This window comes from Anopheles moucheti, chromosome X (assembly GCF_943734755.1).
Source record: "Anopheles moucheti chromosome X, idAnoMoucSN_F20_07, whole genome shotgun sequence".
In the NCBI taxonomy this organism is placed as follows: Eukaryota; Metazoa; Arthropoda; class Insecta; order Diptera; family Culicidae; genus Anopheles; species Anopheles moucheti.
Genome location: NC_069142.1, coordinates 6690934 through 6708580, shown reverse-complemented (window position 1 = coordinate 6708580; position 17647 = coordinate 6690934). Strand labels below are relative to the sequence as shown.

The 17647-nt window shown below is 46.9% G+C and overlaps 1 protein-coding gene across 1 annotated transcript in view; it reads left to right on the top strand.

The window, feature by feature from the left end:
• Nucleotides 1-17563, top strand: part of LOC128307317 (protein scalloped) — a 38416-nt gene extending 20853 nt beyond the window's left edge. The window contains exons 5-9 of the mRNA XM_053045085.1: nt 13385-13515; nt 15146-15349; nt 15429-15652; nt 15724-15958; nt 16026-17563. Of these exons, the coding sequence (XP_052901045.1) occupies nt 13385-13515; nt 15146-15349; nt 15429-15652; nt 15724-15958; nt 16026-16139 (908 nt within the window). The 3' untranslated portion in view covers nt 16140-17563. The remainder of the gene's footprint in view (nt 1-13384; nt 13516-15145; nt 15350-15428; nt 15653-15723; nt 15959-16025) is intronic.
• Nucleotides 17564-17647: the final 84 nt, after the last annotated feature.

The following is a 17647-nucleotide window of genomic DNA, read 5'->3' as shown; positions in this document are numbered from 1 at the left end:
ACTTTAGACGACTCTAGACGACCACTTGTTTTGGAGAAATTGTTGGGGCGCGTTTAACAATTAACTTGAACGTACTTCTGGAGCTATTCTTAAGCCATCCAGATCTCTCTAATAGGATTGGTATTAACCTGCTGTAATTAGTGAACTTGAAAAGAGTTTTACGAAGCTTCAAAATCTCAGGAAATTCTTAAAGAATTCGTGAATCTCCAAAGTTCGCAATTCTAAACAGGACATCTACCTGTTAGATTTACGTAAGCAGTATATTCAGTATACGTAAGCAGATATTCATATCCCAAACAATTACAAGATCTCCTTCAAACAATAGTTACATTGATTCACGAATAGTAGCGCGTTGCAAATCCTACTGTCACCAAATTTTCGGAAGCGTTCAACTCGAATAGCACATCCAGCGGTTGCTTGGTGTGGATGAGTCTTTTTTTGTCCAGTCAATTAGCCTCCGGTTGGCGGTGGCGGCTACCCCATTGGTGGTCAAGCCGACAATTCTGAACAACGAGACGTCTCCCCATAAACCGCCCTCTACACCGTCCACTTTGCTTGTTCTCTCGATTGGTACAATCAGCAAAACAGCAGACCCCGGGCGGTTGTGTCTCGGGTTGCTGCTTGTCGTTGCATAATTTTTGCCTTCAGCTGGGCTTTGCGAAAACCAGAATGCACCTAAAAGGCGCTAACATCGTGTTTGTGTGGGAGGCGGTGTCGCTGGGGGATGGGGGATGAACAGGCGACAGAGCAACGGTAGGCCCGTTATGCCCGCCATTCTAGCATGTTCGCCCGCAGCTGGAACAGGTCAAACTGGTCGACCCCCCCCGTGTCTGCCCTGTTCCCCGCGGGCCTCTACCGTTAAAGGTTTATGAATGTGTTCCACTTACACACATGCCCAGTTGGTTGACGCGAGTCGCGGCCTAACGGCCTATGTTGCTAAGGTGTAGCTGTTGCTTGTGTGTGCATGAGAATAAGTTTTGCGATCAGTTTGCTTCGATAGCTGCCGATGGTTGGCGCCTTTTGCTGTACTGCAAACGGTTTTGCTCTCATATATAACCAGAAGCCTATTTTTGTTTTGCTGTCGCCGTGTTTCGGTTTTTTACTGTACGTTAGCGTGGCAAAAGGCAGAATAAAATATCACCAGCCACAACTCGCACACTTGTTTACCCTGGCTGGTGACGTGACCAGGATTTTTCACATGTTTTTGTGTAGCAGCCGCGCATGGCATACGTCATTCGAATTCCGTTTCCGTGTGCGGAGCAGTTGGTACACTTGCACGGTTGGATCGCACACCCGTGCGGCAGAGCACTCCGTTTTATTACGAGTAATATTGTCTGACATAACCTTCATCAACAGCATCGTAATCATCATCACCATCGGCCATTATCAGCGGGAGAAACGGTCGCGGTTCCTATCTTGCGTTGATCGGTGTGTGTGTGTATGTGTGTGTGTCACAACTAAAGAGCCAGAACACAGTGACTCTTGTGACTTTTGTGCCCACTCAACAAAACCTCCGTAGGGTGTTGTGCGGTTGTACAATGCTCCAAAGGTAGGGGGAAACCCTTAAAGAAAACCACCACTTTTTGTGTCGCACAAGAGTTTGGAGGATGGAACGGCAGCGGTTAAGAAGGGCGGACGATGGGTGGAGTGAATACAGTTGTTGGAAGAGAGTTTCATTGGTGTGGGGAGGAGGGGGGGGGGGGGAGGATTCGCAATTTGTCGTCAAATTAAATTTCTTACAAGTTTCTGAGCTCCGCAGCTTCTCTTCCTTTGTGCGTTTTTCTCTCTCTCTCTCTCGCTCTGGTTCTGTATTGCTCTCCCTTTCTCTTTCTACTAGCTCTTTCTTGATCTTGGTTTACTATCTCTCGCTCTCTCGGCCAAGATGTATGTTGCGTGGGTATGATTGTCCTTTCGAGTCCGTTTTACTCCCCGATGGTCTCACCAATCATTGGCCCGGTAGGCACCATCTGTGCTTTCGTACGCATGTTTCTGTGTGTGTGTGTGTGTGTGTGTGTGTGTGGTCCAGTGGAAGCATGAAACACTCCCCCCCCCACCAGACCCACCTTTTATTTTCCTTCTTATTCTTCAAACTACCCCGTCGTTTGTCTACATCAGTGAATACGGTGGTGAGCGAAGGAGCGGAAGGAGGGAAGAGTTTATGGGGATTCAAATTAATTTTCTCGACCATGATGCTGCTTAAAGCCATCAGGAGCCCGCCGGACCAACGCGGACGATATGATTGGGAGCAATCCATATCCTGCTCCACCGTCTCGGTCTCGGTATCACTGTCGGTGAAAAGGGATAATATACCTCCGCCGTTTTCCGGTTTGCCCGGAGATCGGAGCGAGAACTTGAACGATAAGATCAAAGCCCCCTGCACAATGGACGCCCACAAACCGGTGGCCATTCCGGGTGGATGATGGAGAGAGAGTGGGAGTGAAGAAGCTCAAGCGCCCTCCCAAACCTTTGTCAATCCCTGGGAAGTACACACCCACACACAAACACACACACACACACGATTTGCGTTCCCTTTGCGATGACAAGCGGATAAACTTTATCTCCGGCAAAGACCATGAATCTGAAGTTCGCATTTCAAATGGCAGTTGAACGTTGCAGCCGGAAATGGTAAGGAGAAATCCGGTGAAATCTTACCCTTAATGCACAACAATAGTAGCAAAAGACGCTCCGTCGGATCCATCCGGTCTTCCGACTTTTGTTGATCACACACTCCACAACACTGCGCACCGCGCGCAACGCCTGCCCGTTTGCCGTCCCGCTCGGAGTCGGAACATTGACGAAGAAATAGAAGCACACCCACGCGGACGAGGGGAAGTATGCGGATGTGCCCGTGTGATGGATGGTGGAGGTTGTTTTTTTTTTTTGGGGAGGCCTTTTGATCTTGTGCTCAGCTCCGGTAGCTTCGGATGGGGACCAAACCGGACAAACTGAAGAAGGGTGTAGGAGGAGGGAATTGAAAGATGTTCCCATTGCCAAACACCCTCAAAACCTTCAGTCCGGCCGAAGCGGTCGGTTCATAGCGTACGCTCTCTTCCAGCACGGTAAATGACAGTGTGCTTCAACTTGCCGGTGGAAAACTTGATGCGACTAGGCATTCGTGTGGGCGAAAGGAATTTTCTTTGTTTTTTGCTGCTTTTCTTGAAGTATGGCAGAACACACTAATGCGGGGGGTCGGGGTGGGGAGGGGGGGGGGGTGGTGGAAAGATGAGAGATCTAGGTGTAGGGTGTTTGGTTGAGCGGGCAACAAATACAACCGCCACCCAGTGCCCTCGTCGCAACTGCTGCGTACCAAGGAAAACGACATATCCGCAATCATAATTCAAAAGAGCAATTTCCACCATTTCCGGGTGTGCCGCTGGTAATTTCCACGCCATTGAGGGTGGTTTGCACGGTGGTTTGCAAGAAGATATACCCCCCGTCAAAAAGGAATACGGACCAGGCATGGCTGGTGCAATTAATCGCAGTGAATCTTGCACCCGAGATAACGCGGTATGGTGCCGTGACCAGGATCCGCTATCGAAACGATGCCCGGGCTGTGGCACCAAGTCAGTCTTATCCGGTGTACACTGCGAAAGCACGAAATCAAGTGCATTGGAGCAATGTAGTCAGTGTGTGTGTGTGTGTGTGTGTGTTTCGAATAGTTCCACCCAGAAAGGGCAAACATAAATCCTAAATGAACAATACACATGTGTTCAATATATGGGGTGAGAAGGGTGGGCATCGTGGAAGGTTTTGCGGCATTCAACGCCAGGGGAAGATTTATTCGCCCCAAAATGGCTTTTAAAGGAGACTGTCACACTCACACACACCCACGCACACAGTGGTCACATCCCTTTGCCACAGCACCTAGGTACGATTCATTCCAGTTGACCGCTCACGTGACATTGCCATCGGACAGCAACTCGCCGCATTTCCTTTCACTCGCGAAGCACAAGAACAAGCTTGAGATGCGTGCGTGTCTGTGTGTGTGTGCTTTTGTTGTTGTGGGGGTGGAAAATGTTACACCAAATTGCTTACCAAGGCGAACATTCGAGTTGGGTAAGTGTATTCACTTCACCCGCCATCCGCCCGCCGCACTCCGCTTCTCGCTTGCCCCCAGCATTGGTCTTCAGCACCCAGCATCACCATCAATCTGCAATTTCTCGCTTGTTGTGCGAGCGGTTTCGGCTGCTTCTCCGACCCGGTTCGGTTTCGTCTTGTAACGCATTTGTTGTGCAGCTGGCGTACAAAACGGCGAAAGGATACGGTCAGCGGGTCGTAACTGCATCCACTCGTCTGTCTCGCCAGGCATCTCGGGAAGGCACCGTGGCGCTGCGACTTTGGATGTAACGAAAATTAATAAAAGGATGAACCGAGAACAAGGGCACGGCAATGGTTGCAGGGCCTGCCGGGGTACACCCGCCGGTCAGACGGCACGAGTTTGGCTCTGTTTGAGCTTGAGAGTTTCTTGTTCGAAATGGCGTGTAGTATGGTGAACCTCCCCCCTATGAGCCCGGTCTGTTGCTGTGCTGTGTTGTCGAATATCTCTGGAACTTCGGTTCCACAAGTTGCTGGTCGGTGGAGTCACAACCAGTGGACGGGCGAACAGTTATGGCAGAACCTGGAAGAAGAATACGCCAGAACAGGACAATGTTACTGTGCCACTTTATCCCCTCTCTCCAGTGTTGAAGTTGGTGAAGACATGATGGGGGGTGGGGGGAGTGCTCCGGAGGGAAATAGGTTGAGTAGTGGAGTTTGGGAAGGTGAAAAGTCAAGGAAAGGGAAATAAACTGAACCATCTGGGGGAAAAAAAACTCAAACCACCCCCCACCCCCCAACCCCCCGGCAAAGACCGTAGCGTTTCCAACAAACGGTCGTCGTTTGCGTCGTTGTCGTCATCGTCGTCCTTCATGGGTGTGTATGCTCGCTTATCCCTATCTCTGCCCTCATACATGTATTTGTGTACTGCAGAGCGTTTGCGTGTGTGTGTGTGTGTGTCTCACTCGCTCTCTCTCTCTATCTCTTTCTGGAGTTCTGTGTATGTGTACCCTGCTGGAACCGTTCACTAATTGCACATTCTTGGCATAGTTTTCCTTTCCCCCTTACCGCTTTTCCAACCCCTCCTTCGTGACCTGTTCGCTTTCCCGGACCCATTTGCCCTGGCGTCGTCCTCCACCACCAGACGCTCATTTCCCGGTTCGGCCCTCGGTTTCGTTCATGCATGCCATCGTCCTGCACATCCCCCTCCCGACCACCCTTCCCATTTCCCTCCCTCCACACCCTGTTACAGTCAGCTTCGTCTCCCAGTCTTTTTCACCACCTCACCATCCATTGTGCAGCAATATATGTTTATATCGCTTCCATTCCGGCCCACCCGTCCCGTTTCGCCTGCTACTACATCCATAAGGGTTTCCTTCCCCGGCCGTACATGTTTCGTACATGTTTGGACGCTGGCAGGTTCGCAAAGTTCACATCCCTTACCGGCCACCATCCTTGAAATATAAACGCGTGGCGTAGCGCTATGAATGAAACGAAGATGAAGCAAAACCAAAAAAATAGAATAAAACGCCTCCATCTAGTTCCCAAAGGTGTCAATCGGGAGATGATGGTTTTCGCGTTGTACGACACCCACTAAAAAAAAAAGGTGGGGGAAAAGTGGTTTATTTTTTTCTCCCCGAAACGCTCGGTCAACCCATTCGCTTGGCGCTTTTTTATTTCCTGCTCGTTTTCCCGAAGTGTCACCTTCTCCTTGCTCCTTTCACCAGTGCCGTATTGTTGTGGCCTTGGGAAAGGAACCCTCCCCCCTCCTCCCCCCTCCCGTTTGTGCGTGTACTGTCGATGGTTTTTTTTGTATGTGTGAAAGTAAAAAAAAGAACTTTGTCTTGAAGCATTTACCCCAAACCGTTCAACCAGATGAAGCGTGTAAATAATAATGCCTGGATGGCTAAAGAGCGGGTTGTGAATTTAACATTTCTTGACATTACAGAATATTAACAGACGATTAGAATTACATATCAGTTGAAGATCTAGAATTAAAGCATTACGAAATCACGGATCACGAATGTTCCTCGACACCTATGCCTTGCAAAGCTATATTTCAGCAGATAGCAGCAATTTAAAATTAACCTGCTCTCTAAACAGCGCCTAAAGTTATGCAATCATCATCAGCAGGTGCTTTTTAATATGATTTTAGTGTGATATTAAGAGGGACTATCTAGTCTTCATGGATTTGTGCGACTCTGGCACTACTAATGACTTCTTTTGACTGTGAATACAGATAAACTATCATAACTATAATTCAACAGCAGCATTCATATTAACCAGGCAGGTCAAGTTACCACTTTAATTTCCTTTTTGTTAAACTAATGTAAATTTTAATCAAAACACATTTCAAAACAATTGCGTAAGCAAAAAAAAAATATTAGCTTAAAAAGTGATTAAAGAGCATTTTTTGCATACTTTTAGGCGCAAATATGCAACACGCATACTACAAGCAGACCTTCGTGGTTTGTGGTGTAGTAGAAGTGTTAGTTTTCCTTCAAAACTTATATGGATAATTTAAACTAGTTTTGCTGTATTTGATGTAGTTTAACCCTTTTTTTCACAAATGTTTACTTTTATAGCGATTATTATGGCAAGCTATAATATGTTTTTTTGTTTAAAAAATCATGGTTAAACAAACCAGAGGTTATTGTAAAGTTTATATCATAAATATTACAAAGCAAATCAATCGTCTGAAAGAATGCCTAATGAATAAACGTGCAAACGCTTCCGCAGAAGAGAAGTACCCCCGAATAAAACTCATCGTTACTGGCGGCGGTGGTGTTAAGTTGACTGTGGTTTTACGCCGCGCTGTGCATGATCCTCACCGTAAGGATGGATGGTATGTGTACCTTTTAGCCTTCGAAAGTTATCCGGTACTCATCCGGTGGATATTTCCGTTAAGCCCTGGTCTACGCAAACACGACCGCTGCCCGCGTGTGTGCGATGCGAATTAATTGATCATAATGGCACCGTGCCCAGCACACCATGTGGGCAGTAGTGTACGGTACGCCAATGATAGGATGAGCAAAACAATGCAACCGAGAGCACAGCCGGGCAGTTGTTGTGATGGGTTCCAGTTTGTGCCCAAAAAAAACACAAACACCAACATCTCTTCATCGCACCTCGCACGAACGAATGTTTGTGTATGAAAATAAAGCCAAGCCCCAAATGGTTACAAACAAACAAAAAAGTGCGCACAGGCACTGGTCGCTTTTCCGGGCGGTCGGTCTTTCCCCAGAGTGGGGGGGGTTGCGAAGTGCTCTAATGCAATATTCGCATCGTACGCATATCCTTCGAAACACGCCTGTAGAGATGCACACACGATGATGGCACCGTGTGGCAGTGATTGCGCACTTAATTTACGGCGTGCAGCGTGCAATACAACGGCACAAATGCCGCTGTGTTGCACTTCCACGGATGGCCAGTTAGTCCGGGTTCGGGCGAGAAGTGCATTATTTCCGCGTGATGGTGAACCGTTCCGATGCCTTCCGTGGATGTGCCTTTGACTGTTCGTGGTTCGTGTATGTCGCACGGTGTTTTTTTTTTTTTGTTTTGGTTTTTGCTCGCTTGCTAGCGGTAACCGTAACGTTGTGCTGCCGTTGGCTTCAAATTCGCACCTTGCCCGAACGGCGTGAAGTTTAATCTCCGAAAAACGGCGCTTGATAGGATATTGTTATTTTTTTGTTGTGTGTTGCAAGGATATGGTGATTGTGTAGTACAGAAGGAGGGACCTGCCATTCGTGAGCTTGGAGGATTTTTTTGTGTGCGTTGAGTTGGGTCGGTATGGATGATTCTAATTAGATTGAAATTGCTTCACTCTCTACTTCGCTAGAAGCAGACATATTAGGGACGATTAGATCGGGATGCCTAATTAGTTCCGATGATACTGGATGCTTATCGCGCCTACTCACTATCCACTATCCTAAAAAACAGTAAAAACAGCAAAACAAAGCAAAAAAATCAAATAAATAATTTAATTCTACGCCTACACAATTAAAAACAATACAACTTTTGGCAATGCCTAACAAAAATACACAGAAAAATACACAATTTTGCTTTCAATGTGCAAAAAGAAGAGACAAAAAACGGAACAAAAATTAAAAATATTTTCATAAAGCGAGTACCCGCTGTGCGCTTCCGCCACGAGGAATGTGTAAAACGGTTGCCTACCTATCAGGCGCCGATACAAAGTACACGTGGAGAAAGGTGGGGAAAGAGCAAACGTTTTCGTCGTAGAACATAGTTCAATCCTGTGAGAACCGTTGGCAAAAACCCAGTGAGGTGTAAAAGTGGTGTGTATAAGGGTAAGAGAGAGAGAGAGAGAGAAAGGAAGAGAAACCATTTCCAGATTTCCAGGATCTGGAGGTGGGAGGTAGAAACAAAGAATAAGGAGTGGATAAAAAATTATATATATCATCATTCCACGCAACGAGAGACCATCATGACTCTCTCGAACCAACTAATATGGCCGCGGGATTTTAGGGGTTGGTGGGGGGGGGGGGTTCGCACTGGAAGCTCGTCCATTGCGCGGATCTCAAAATTGTTCTTTCCCTTCGACACGAAAATGCTTCGCATATTTGCGACGGCACAAAATTCCGCGCTGTATTATTTATAATAAAATTTATAAACGCGACGGTAGCATTTTTTGTCCTTCTCTTTCACGCCTCTTTCCCGGCGCCCCCATCCGGTCGTCATCTGGTACCTTTTATCCCTCGAAATAGCATGTTGCAAAAGCATTCATCCCGCTTTCATAGTTGCGCGTTCGTTTTTTTGCCGCTTTGTGTCACCAACGCGCCACTCGCTGTGTGTGCTTTCGGTGCGGTAAAGGCGTCATGTGCTGCCAGATAGTCGTCATCCAGGCGCTGGAGAGATGATCGTCGTTGATGATGTTGCAACGGGCCGCACACATCACTCAACGGTCGGCCGCGGGTTTTCCCTTGCCTTTTATTATTATTTTTTGCGCCCCATTCTTCCTTCGGTAATACACTGCGCTATGCCTGTATCGACTTTCGTGTGTGGTTGGGTGGGGACCTTTTGCACGATTGAGATGTCATGCCGTCGCCGGACGCGAAACCGGTCCCAAAAATCGAGACGATGATGCAAAATAAACTGTTCAATTTGTGTCGTGCGCTCGTCGGTACGGTTGTTGCAACGGCCCTGATAAAGTCACCATCAGAAACCCTGCACAACCCGCCGCCTGATGTGATGAACTTCTGCACAGCAGGCTTGTATATTATAAATACTTTTTTTCTAAAAAAAAAGCGCGTGAGATACACTTTGATCCTTGAAGACTCTCGCGATACGATAAATATTTCGATGGAAACGATACACAAAGCTCCTCTCGTAGCACTTTCGACAAAAGCAGCCGACGGTGATGGGGCGCTGAAGGATTGTGCTTCATCGTGGGCTGGAACGGTACGGCGCTTCACCTTCTTCGGCATGAAAGCAAACATTTCTGTGCATCGTTTTATTTTTTGCTCATGCTTCAGCGGCACGTTTACATCAATTGATCCATTACTTGCATGGCTGGAGACCCGATAACGCGGGAAGTGGCCTCGCGTATGCACGCGGTCACCACGTTTCTACCGCTCGACGTCGAAGCACGTGACTCATCCGCTATTTCTGAGCTGTTGTTTGGATGCTTCAGTTGCGTTTTGTTATCGCCATTTCTGTGCCTGTGTGCCGCCGGTAAGCTGAAAAAACGTTTACATTGTGAAGTTATCTTGTAATATTTGATTAGAAAATGACGATTTGCTTCACCGGTCGTGAAGGGATTGCGATAAGTGTAGTGTTTATTGTTAAGCGTTTATTGAAACACTACGAACTAAAAAGGACATTAATCATGATGCACTAAAAGAGATAGTTGAATTACATCGTTGTAAAATAAATAGCATCATTTTGCTATGCCGGTTGCATACCGTAAAGGGTGTTTACTGTTGACACTCACATATCCGCCCGAAAGTATGCAATCAGTGGGTAATACAGGGTTTCGAATCATTTATGGGAACATTTCAATCGTTTGGTGGGAATTTTGCAATGCATGGAAATTTGCAATTATAAAGAAGAAAGCATGGAAATTGCAGAAATGTGGGAATTTGAAGCCAACTTGAAAATTAAGTTGTATAACTATTAAGTAAAAGATATAGTTATATAAAGTATATAATAAAATATATAGTTATATAGTTATAAAGTAAAAAAGCAAAAAGTAATAAAAGCAATAAAAAGTAACAAATCAAAAGCGAGTTGTTGCTTGGTGGTGTGGGAGAGTTTTAATTCTTAATATTTAAATCCAACTACGCAACAACGAAGCAAGAAACCAACGACAAAAAAAAAACACACATGTGGCCGATTCATAAGGCATTCTTGGTAGTTTCTTCTTTCACTTTTGCCGTTCGGTGACTTCCGAGCACATTTTGTCATCTGCCGTATTTTATATCTTCTGACAAGCGTATCAAACACATTTCGTGAACCACGAACAAACCCTCCCACCTTCTACCCTTTTTACCCGCCAGTAGCAAGTGGGTTGGGGGTGGCGGGGTAGTAGGGGAGGTGGGGGGTGTAAACCGTAAATCATGCCGTCCTATTATGTGTGTGTTTGTGCGGTTCCACCGATAGAAACGGGAGAAACGAATTTTACTCTATGCCATTTTGCTTTCTGTAGATTTTCCGTCCAACGGTTTAGCAAACCGGCGGCGAAGGAAAAGCGAAGTAAAGGACAATAATTAAAATTAGAATATACGCGCATACACATGCCCAGAGAGAGAGAGAGAGATGTGCGGGCAACGGAAACACGGTCCTGACCCCGCCGGGTGCAACGCAGATTTGGCCCTGCGGGGTCACAAGGATGACGAAGGTGGAAAAGAAAAACACATTCGGGTGCTGCTTCCCGTTTGGTGGCACCCGTCGTACGCGGACCCGGTGTTTTTTTTTATTTTGCTGTTGCCCGGTGGCACGATGCTGAGATGCTGCTGAAAGCAAGCATTGTCTCCTTTCTTTCATGGTGGATGGACGGTGTTGGTTTGCCAGTGACTAACCCGCACTGTGGGCTCAATAATCGAATGAACTTTTTTTTCTACGCTCAGCGGCCACATCTGGAATTAAAGTTGAAAGTCGATTGAGGTGCAGTGACGCAGCTGTACAACATTTGTAGCAGTTAAATTAAATTAAATGTGGCAAATTGGGAGCCCTGACAAGGTAAAGAATATTGGCTATAATTGATTTCATTATAGAGAAGTTTTATTTTTAATATTAATTTTAATTATAATTTTAAAAAAAACGGCCCTTTAAAATGTTCCTAATAGTGCTACAATGAAAAAAAAAAGCATCCTTAAAAATAATGAAACCAACTGTTGTAAAATTAATTTTCTCTTTGTACTCGCTTGCCGGTTTCGCTGTGCATCCTGCGTGTTTCGCTTTCCCTCGCCCGCAACCTGGGCAATAAATCTTGCCGGAAAAAAGGTTCACCCTTGGTGGAGACGCGTTCTCCTGTAATGGCGCTTAGCACAGTGTCGCCCAGGCAAACAGTACCCAGCGCGGCGTGGCGCCATCTTTAAGATGGCATACCCGGCGGAGTAATTTGCGCACGCCGCGAGCATTAATGGACGCGCCTGAATGCTTGCGTAGCGACAATCGGCCGGGGGGGCAAAAACAAGCATCCCTTACCTTGTGTACGCAACGAACCGAACTTTAAGGTGGGGCATTGCGAAAGGGAAAAAAAAAACACAAAACCAGTGGTAGAAAACTGTCCCAGCAAAAGGCTCGCGCTCGGGGCGTGTAAAAGCTCCAAGAAATACGAATGATGCGCTCCCGGGTCCACATTCTGCCAAGCCTGTCTGCTGTGGTGTGGAGTGTGTTTTTTGTTTGGAGTGCGCCACCCATCATTCTACCCCCCCCACAAAGGAACCCCCTCCTCCCGCTCCACCTTACGGGTGGTGGAAATAAAATTAACGGTGCAAAAATCAAGCCCCTTAAGGAAAAATTATCCCAACGTGAAGTGGAAAGTCGCTGGAAGGAAAAAGAAAAAAGGATACACATCACAGCCCCTGGACCGGGCCGAGGTTTGGTGGCGCCTGTAGTGCGGTGACCGGTAAATTGTGTAAAGGTGCAGATGAAATTACATCCCCGATGTTCTACGGTACGGTCGGAAGCGATACACTGCCACCACCGAACGGAGTAAACATTAATGATAAAAATAACAATAAAAGCCGGTGCTTGCTGTTTATATATATATATATATTACTAAAAGCGCACGATGTACGGAATGTTCGGTCGCGCTCGCAATATCGTTGACAACACAAAGTGCTGGAAAAATTGGAACGTGAAGGCAACGCAGGAAGAGGGAGGAGGAGGAGGAATTTAGTAGCAAAAATGGCGCAGGGAAACTTTAGCGCATTTTTTTGCCTCTCCAAACCTTCACACAGCGTCCAATTTCCGACGTCCTCCACCATTTTTAGAAGGTGTAGTGGAAGGTTTTGTAACAAAGCGAAACGTATTTGAAGACGCTAAGTGATGGAGCTCACGAAGGAAGGGGGGCGAGAAGGGCTGGAAAAGGGTGAAAGAAATATAGAGAGGAATTGTGAAGAAGCGACAACAACGAACAAAAAAAAACGCACACACCAAACGACGCAACAACAAGGATAAAAGAGTAAAGTTGTGCGAGGAGAAAGGAATTTCGCTCGAATGGGTACAGAAATTAATTAGTAGTCGCTCGGTTACTGCTGCCTGGGAAGCGTAAATAGGTAAGGTGGAAGTGTTTGAGTGCCCGGGACTTTCACCTCCTATTTCTGCCCTTAATTTTGCTTTGGCTGCACAATCGTCCAAGAAGAAGGAGTTCTTTGCCGCGCGCGACGCATCTAATGCGGGTAGGGAAAGCGGGAAATAATGAGAAGACATCGGCAGTCATTGCAAGGGATATCCGAGGCGGCTTACGGTGGTTTCGTTTCCCTGGAGCCGGGGAGCAAAGGGGTGCGAGAGAGTGTCCAATAACGATGAAGAATGTCTTTTGAACATCGTTCTGGGGCAAGCGCGTGCCGCAAAGCATCTCCGCACCCGAACGCTTCTATCGCATTACTTTTGCAGAATTTTGATGACAGGAGTGGAGTCTCCCACTCGTTCGTTTTGGAGGAGGCCCTTCTTGCAATAGGATCTTTTGGTTTTGTATTTTTTTTTTTGAGACGAAGAAGATGTTGTTTCCAAGCTGTATCTAGTGGTGATGTTTGTCGACAAAGTCGCGATGAGAAGCGTCTTAAATTAATTTGTGTATTTTTCCCCGTTCCGAAGTATATCAAAAATTCTAACAGCAATCTATAATGTACCATTCACTTCTTGGCTATATCTTCACCAGGTCGCAATGAATTGATCGCACGCTACATCAAACTACGCACCGGCAAGACGAGAACTCGGAAGCAGGTCAGCTCGCACATACAAGTATTAGCCAGAAGGAAGTTGCGCGAGTTCCAGGCCAAAATGAAAGTGGTAAGTGATTGTTGCACCCGTTCCGTACAAATCCGCCACCTCTGTGGAAAACACCTTGTGGGACATTACTGAAGGAAGAGGGCGTTAGGTTGGCAGAGTTGAAGATTCAGGAAAAGGGACGCGGGGCATGGAGGGGATGGGCAAGGAGCAGAAGAAAAAGATGTAGGAAAAACTCACCCACACATACACACACACATATATACAAGCGATCCAAATAATTTGGCGAGAATTCCTCAATTTTCCTCAATTTTCCTTAATTTTCCCCCAAAAAGAAAAACAAAAAATAAAACACTCACCTTTTGAATGGATGTCATTTATCGTTAGTGTGTTTTTATCCCCCCGCCCCTTCGTTTCTTTTGAACTTTTCTTTCTTTTTTCCTTTGTGTGTGCGTGTGTGTGTGTTTGTGTGTATGTGTGGGGCGGGCTTTTAACAACCCGTCAATCGTCCTAGGATCACCCGCTGATGGGTGTGAAGGAGAAAGTCTACCCGACGAACATGACCGGCATGAGCAGTGCCCAGATCGTGACGATGGCCGCAGCGAAAGGTCGCCTTCCCCTAGTTAATCCTTCTTACCAACACCACCACCACCACCATCTTCCGTACCACCATCACCATCCTAGTGCTGCTGGTGTAAGCGTACCACTCTTTTTCACTATTTCGTGTTTTTTTTTTGACTACCGCAAACGATTCGCTCTGTTTGTCTTCGTTGCGCTTTGACAGTTTGCACCTGGAATGCTTCGGAGTTGCGCTGGGATTTTTGCCGTACACTAACGCTCCGCGCACGCTTCCAATTTTTTGTGTGGCTGTGTGGCTACTAATGCAGTTTCGCTTGTTGAGTCCGCAGTTCGAACGAAGGGATTCTACTGGATCCGCCGTTCCATACATGTTGTGTCTTAACTAGAATGTCCAAACAATGGACAAATAAAGGATGTATAATAGAAATGTAAGGATGTCAAGGAGGTGTTTTAATGGCTAGAACACATATCTGTACCATTTAGTGTTAAGGGTTAAGTAGCTGATTTTAATGAGCTGAGCGAAACGCTCGCGCTCAGCAAGGAGAGCGTTGAGCGCGGGGTAGCTCAAAGCTCTAACAAGCGCTTGAAACTATTGAGCGCTTTCAACTAAAATGCTGCGTAAACAAGCGCGTTGAATTTTTTAACGAATGAGCTCGTTGAACCGCTCAACGCTCTCAGCTGACTGAACGCGTTCATCCGCTCAGTACGCTCAAGCGCTCGTTTGAGTTTTGAGCGGCTCTGAGTTCACTTTGTACGTTGAGCTGAGTGGTTGAGGTAGCTGTTGCACTCACAATCCAACACTAAGTGTGTGTTGCCACTGACAATCACACATTCGTTTGACTTTCGTTGTCTCTAGTCTCCAAGAAACACAGTCTCTACTTTCCAACTTCAAAAAACATCCCTATGGAAGTTTGCCATCGTTTTATACCATCAACTATGTACGCATTAGTTCGCTTGCCTAGCGTAGGGATTGCTTTAGCTTCAAATGCTCCAAAAAATACACCACAAGTTCCGCTCCAACGAAACGTTTTCAAACTTTGCGCCACTAATATAGAATCTTTTTTTGTTCGTTTGTTTGTTTGTTCGTGTTCTTTGTCGTTCCGGAACGAAACAGCAATTCTGGCAGCCGGGTTTGCAACCGAGCACCTCCCAGGACGTGAAACCGTTTGCCCAGCCCGGTTACCCCATGAAGACTGCCACCGCCGTCTCGGAGGGTGCCCTGCAGCCCACACACCCATGGGAGGGGCGCGCCATTGCCACGCACAAGTTCCGGCTGGTTGAGTACAGCGCCTATTTGGAGCTGCGCGCCGAAGAAACCGTAAGTAGTCACCTTCACCGTCTCCTAAATTGGTATACTAACGTGGGCTATACTAATTGCCTTTTTTTTCTCTCACCAGTATCACAAGCACCTGTTCGTCCATATAGCGGATACGCCGGCTAACCCACTGTTGGAATCGGTGGAGGTGAAGGAAATCTACGACAAGTTCCCGCAGAAGTCGGGCGGCTTGAAGGAGCTGTACGAGAAGGGTCCGAGCAATGCGTTCTTCCTCGTAAAGTTCTGGGCGGACCTCAACACAAACATCGCGAATGATGCGGGCGCATTCTACGGTGTCAGCAGTCAGTAAGTAGTCGCCGCACTAGTCGCAGGACCATGCACAACTTGTCTAACACCTCGTATTCTCTACCGTATAGCTACGAAAGTAACGACAATATGGTGATTACCTGCTCGACAAAGGTGTGCTCCTTTGGGAAGCAGGTGGTGGAGAAGGTGGAAACGGAATACTCCCGCATCGAGAACGGTCGCTACGTGTACCGGATCAGCCGGTCACCGATGTGCGACTACATGATTAACTTCATCAACAAGCTCAAGCACCTTCCGGAGAAGTACATGATGAACAGTGTGCTGGAGAACTTCACCATCCTGCAGGTGCGTGGTGTTTGCGTTACTGTTTCGTCGGCTGTTGTTTCCATCACCCTTTGCTTTGATTTTTTAGGTTATATCCAACAAAGACACAGACGAAACGCTACTGTGTGTGGCGTTCGTGTTTGAGGTTTCGACATCCGAGCACGGTGCGCAGCATCACATCTACCGTCTGGTGAAGGAATAGCAAGAAATCAACAATCACCGCGTGCACCATAGACTAGATAACACTAGCGACAGCATTATCCTAAGCAATCCGAACATTCTGGCCAGCGGCGACTACGGCAATACCACCCACAACAACAGCAACAACAGCAACAACAACAGTAGTGCGCACAGCAGCAATGACGGTAACAACAACAGCAGCACTAGCATCAACCGCGAACGTCCAGCAACGAACGCGTCAGACCACACCAATCAAGACCATGCTTCTCAGCACCTGCAACCTCCACCGGTCGACCTTCCCAGCTGTCTGGTAGTGGAGCAAGGGGCCGGAAATCTTGCAGCAATAATTCCACCCCATCGGCAATCAACTTCGTCCCATCAACCGCACGGTGGAGAGCTACCGTTGGAGGCGCTGCCCATAGCGCCCCCGCACCTACCATCCTCCGCCGGTGACGGTGAACCGGAGCTGGCGGAGATAACGCCCATACTACGCACCGGTACCCAGCAGCAGCGCCACCAATCCGTCAAGCAGGAGTACCTCGGTATCGAACCGGACTACAGCCCGGTGGATGGGAAAAACGCATCCCAACTATTACTACACCGGCCCATCCATCAGCTGCTGCGCGACTGAAACGAAACATGGTATGCGCGAAGGTAGACCTAGGGCGTGTTGCGCAAAACATAGAAAACAAAATTACATTAAGTGGAATAAAAAACAACAGTGCCTATAAGATGAGCGGGATGCGTAATGTAGGGAAGCGAGAAACATTAGGTATCAATGCAAGCATGATATGAATGAATTGAAACAAAAAAACATTAAATAGAAACCAAAAAAAGAAATACTGTCTGGACACCTGCAGCACATAGAACAGATATAGGACAGGCGCCAATGCTTCTTCTACGCAATAGCTAGCCACCCCGGTACTATTTCTTCTGTATCTCGGCACCAAAACCCGAACCTTCCTTTTCATTTACGTTTGGCACATCCAACATGGCCCAATGAAAAACGAAAAACAAAAATGTCCACAACACAACAAAAGTACACCGGCTAGATGTTAGTATTATTAGTTGTAATGGAAAGTGGTAGAGTCCTCCTTGGTGTGTGTGCGCGCGCGCGCGCGCGCTACGGATGCTGTGTCAGAATCGAACGATCGAGCCATATATCATAGAGCCTTGATGCATTACACACACGCGCAAAAGAAGGCACGGTGTGTAATATAGCTGCTAGAGTTTATTATTTGCCACAGTACAAAACAAAAAAAAAACAGAAAATCACGAGCGTTCGCTGTGCGCACTGTTCGCTAGATTTATCGCTCCATCAAGTACGGGTGTGATTGTGTGTTGAGTGCGTGTAAGTGAGTAAGCTTTCGTCCTGTGAAAAAAAAACCGATTTTGTTGTTTTTAACACAATCAAAACTGTGTTGTTTTCACTTTCACACACACACACACACACACACACACACACACACACACACACACACACACACAAAATACACATACTCACACACGCGCACATATAAGAAATTCTAA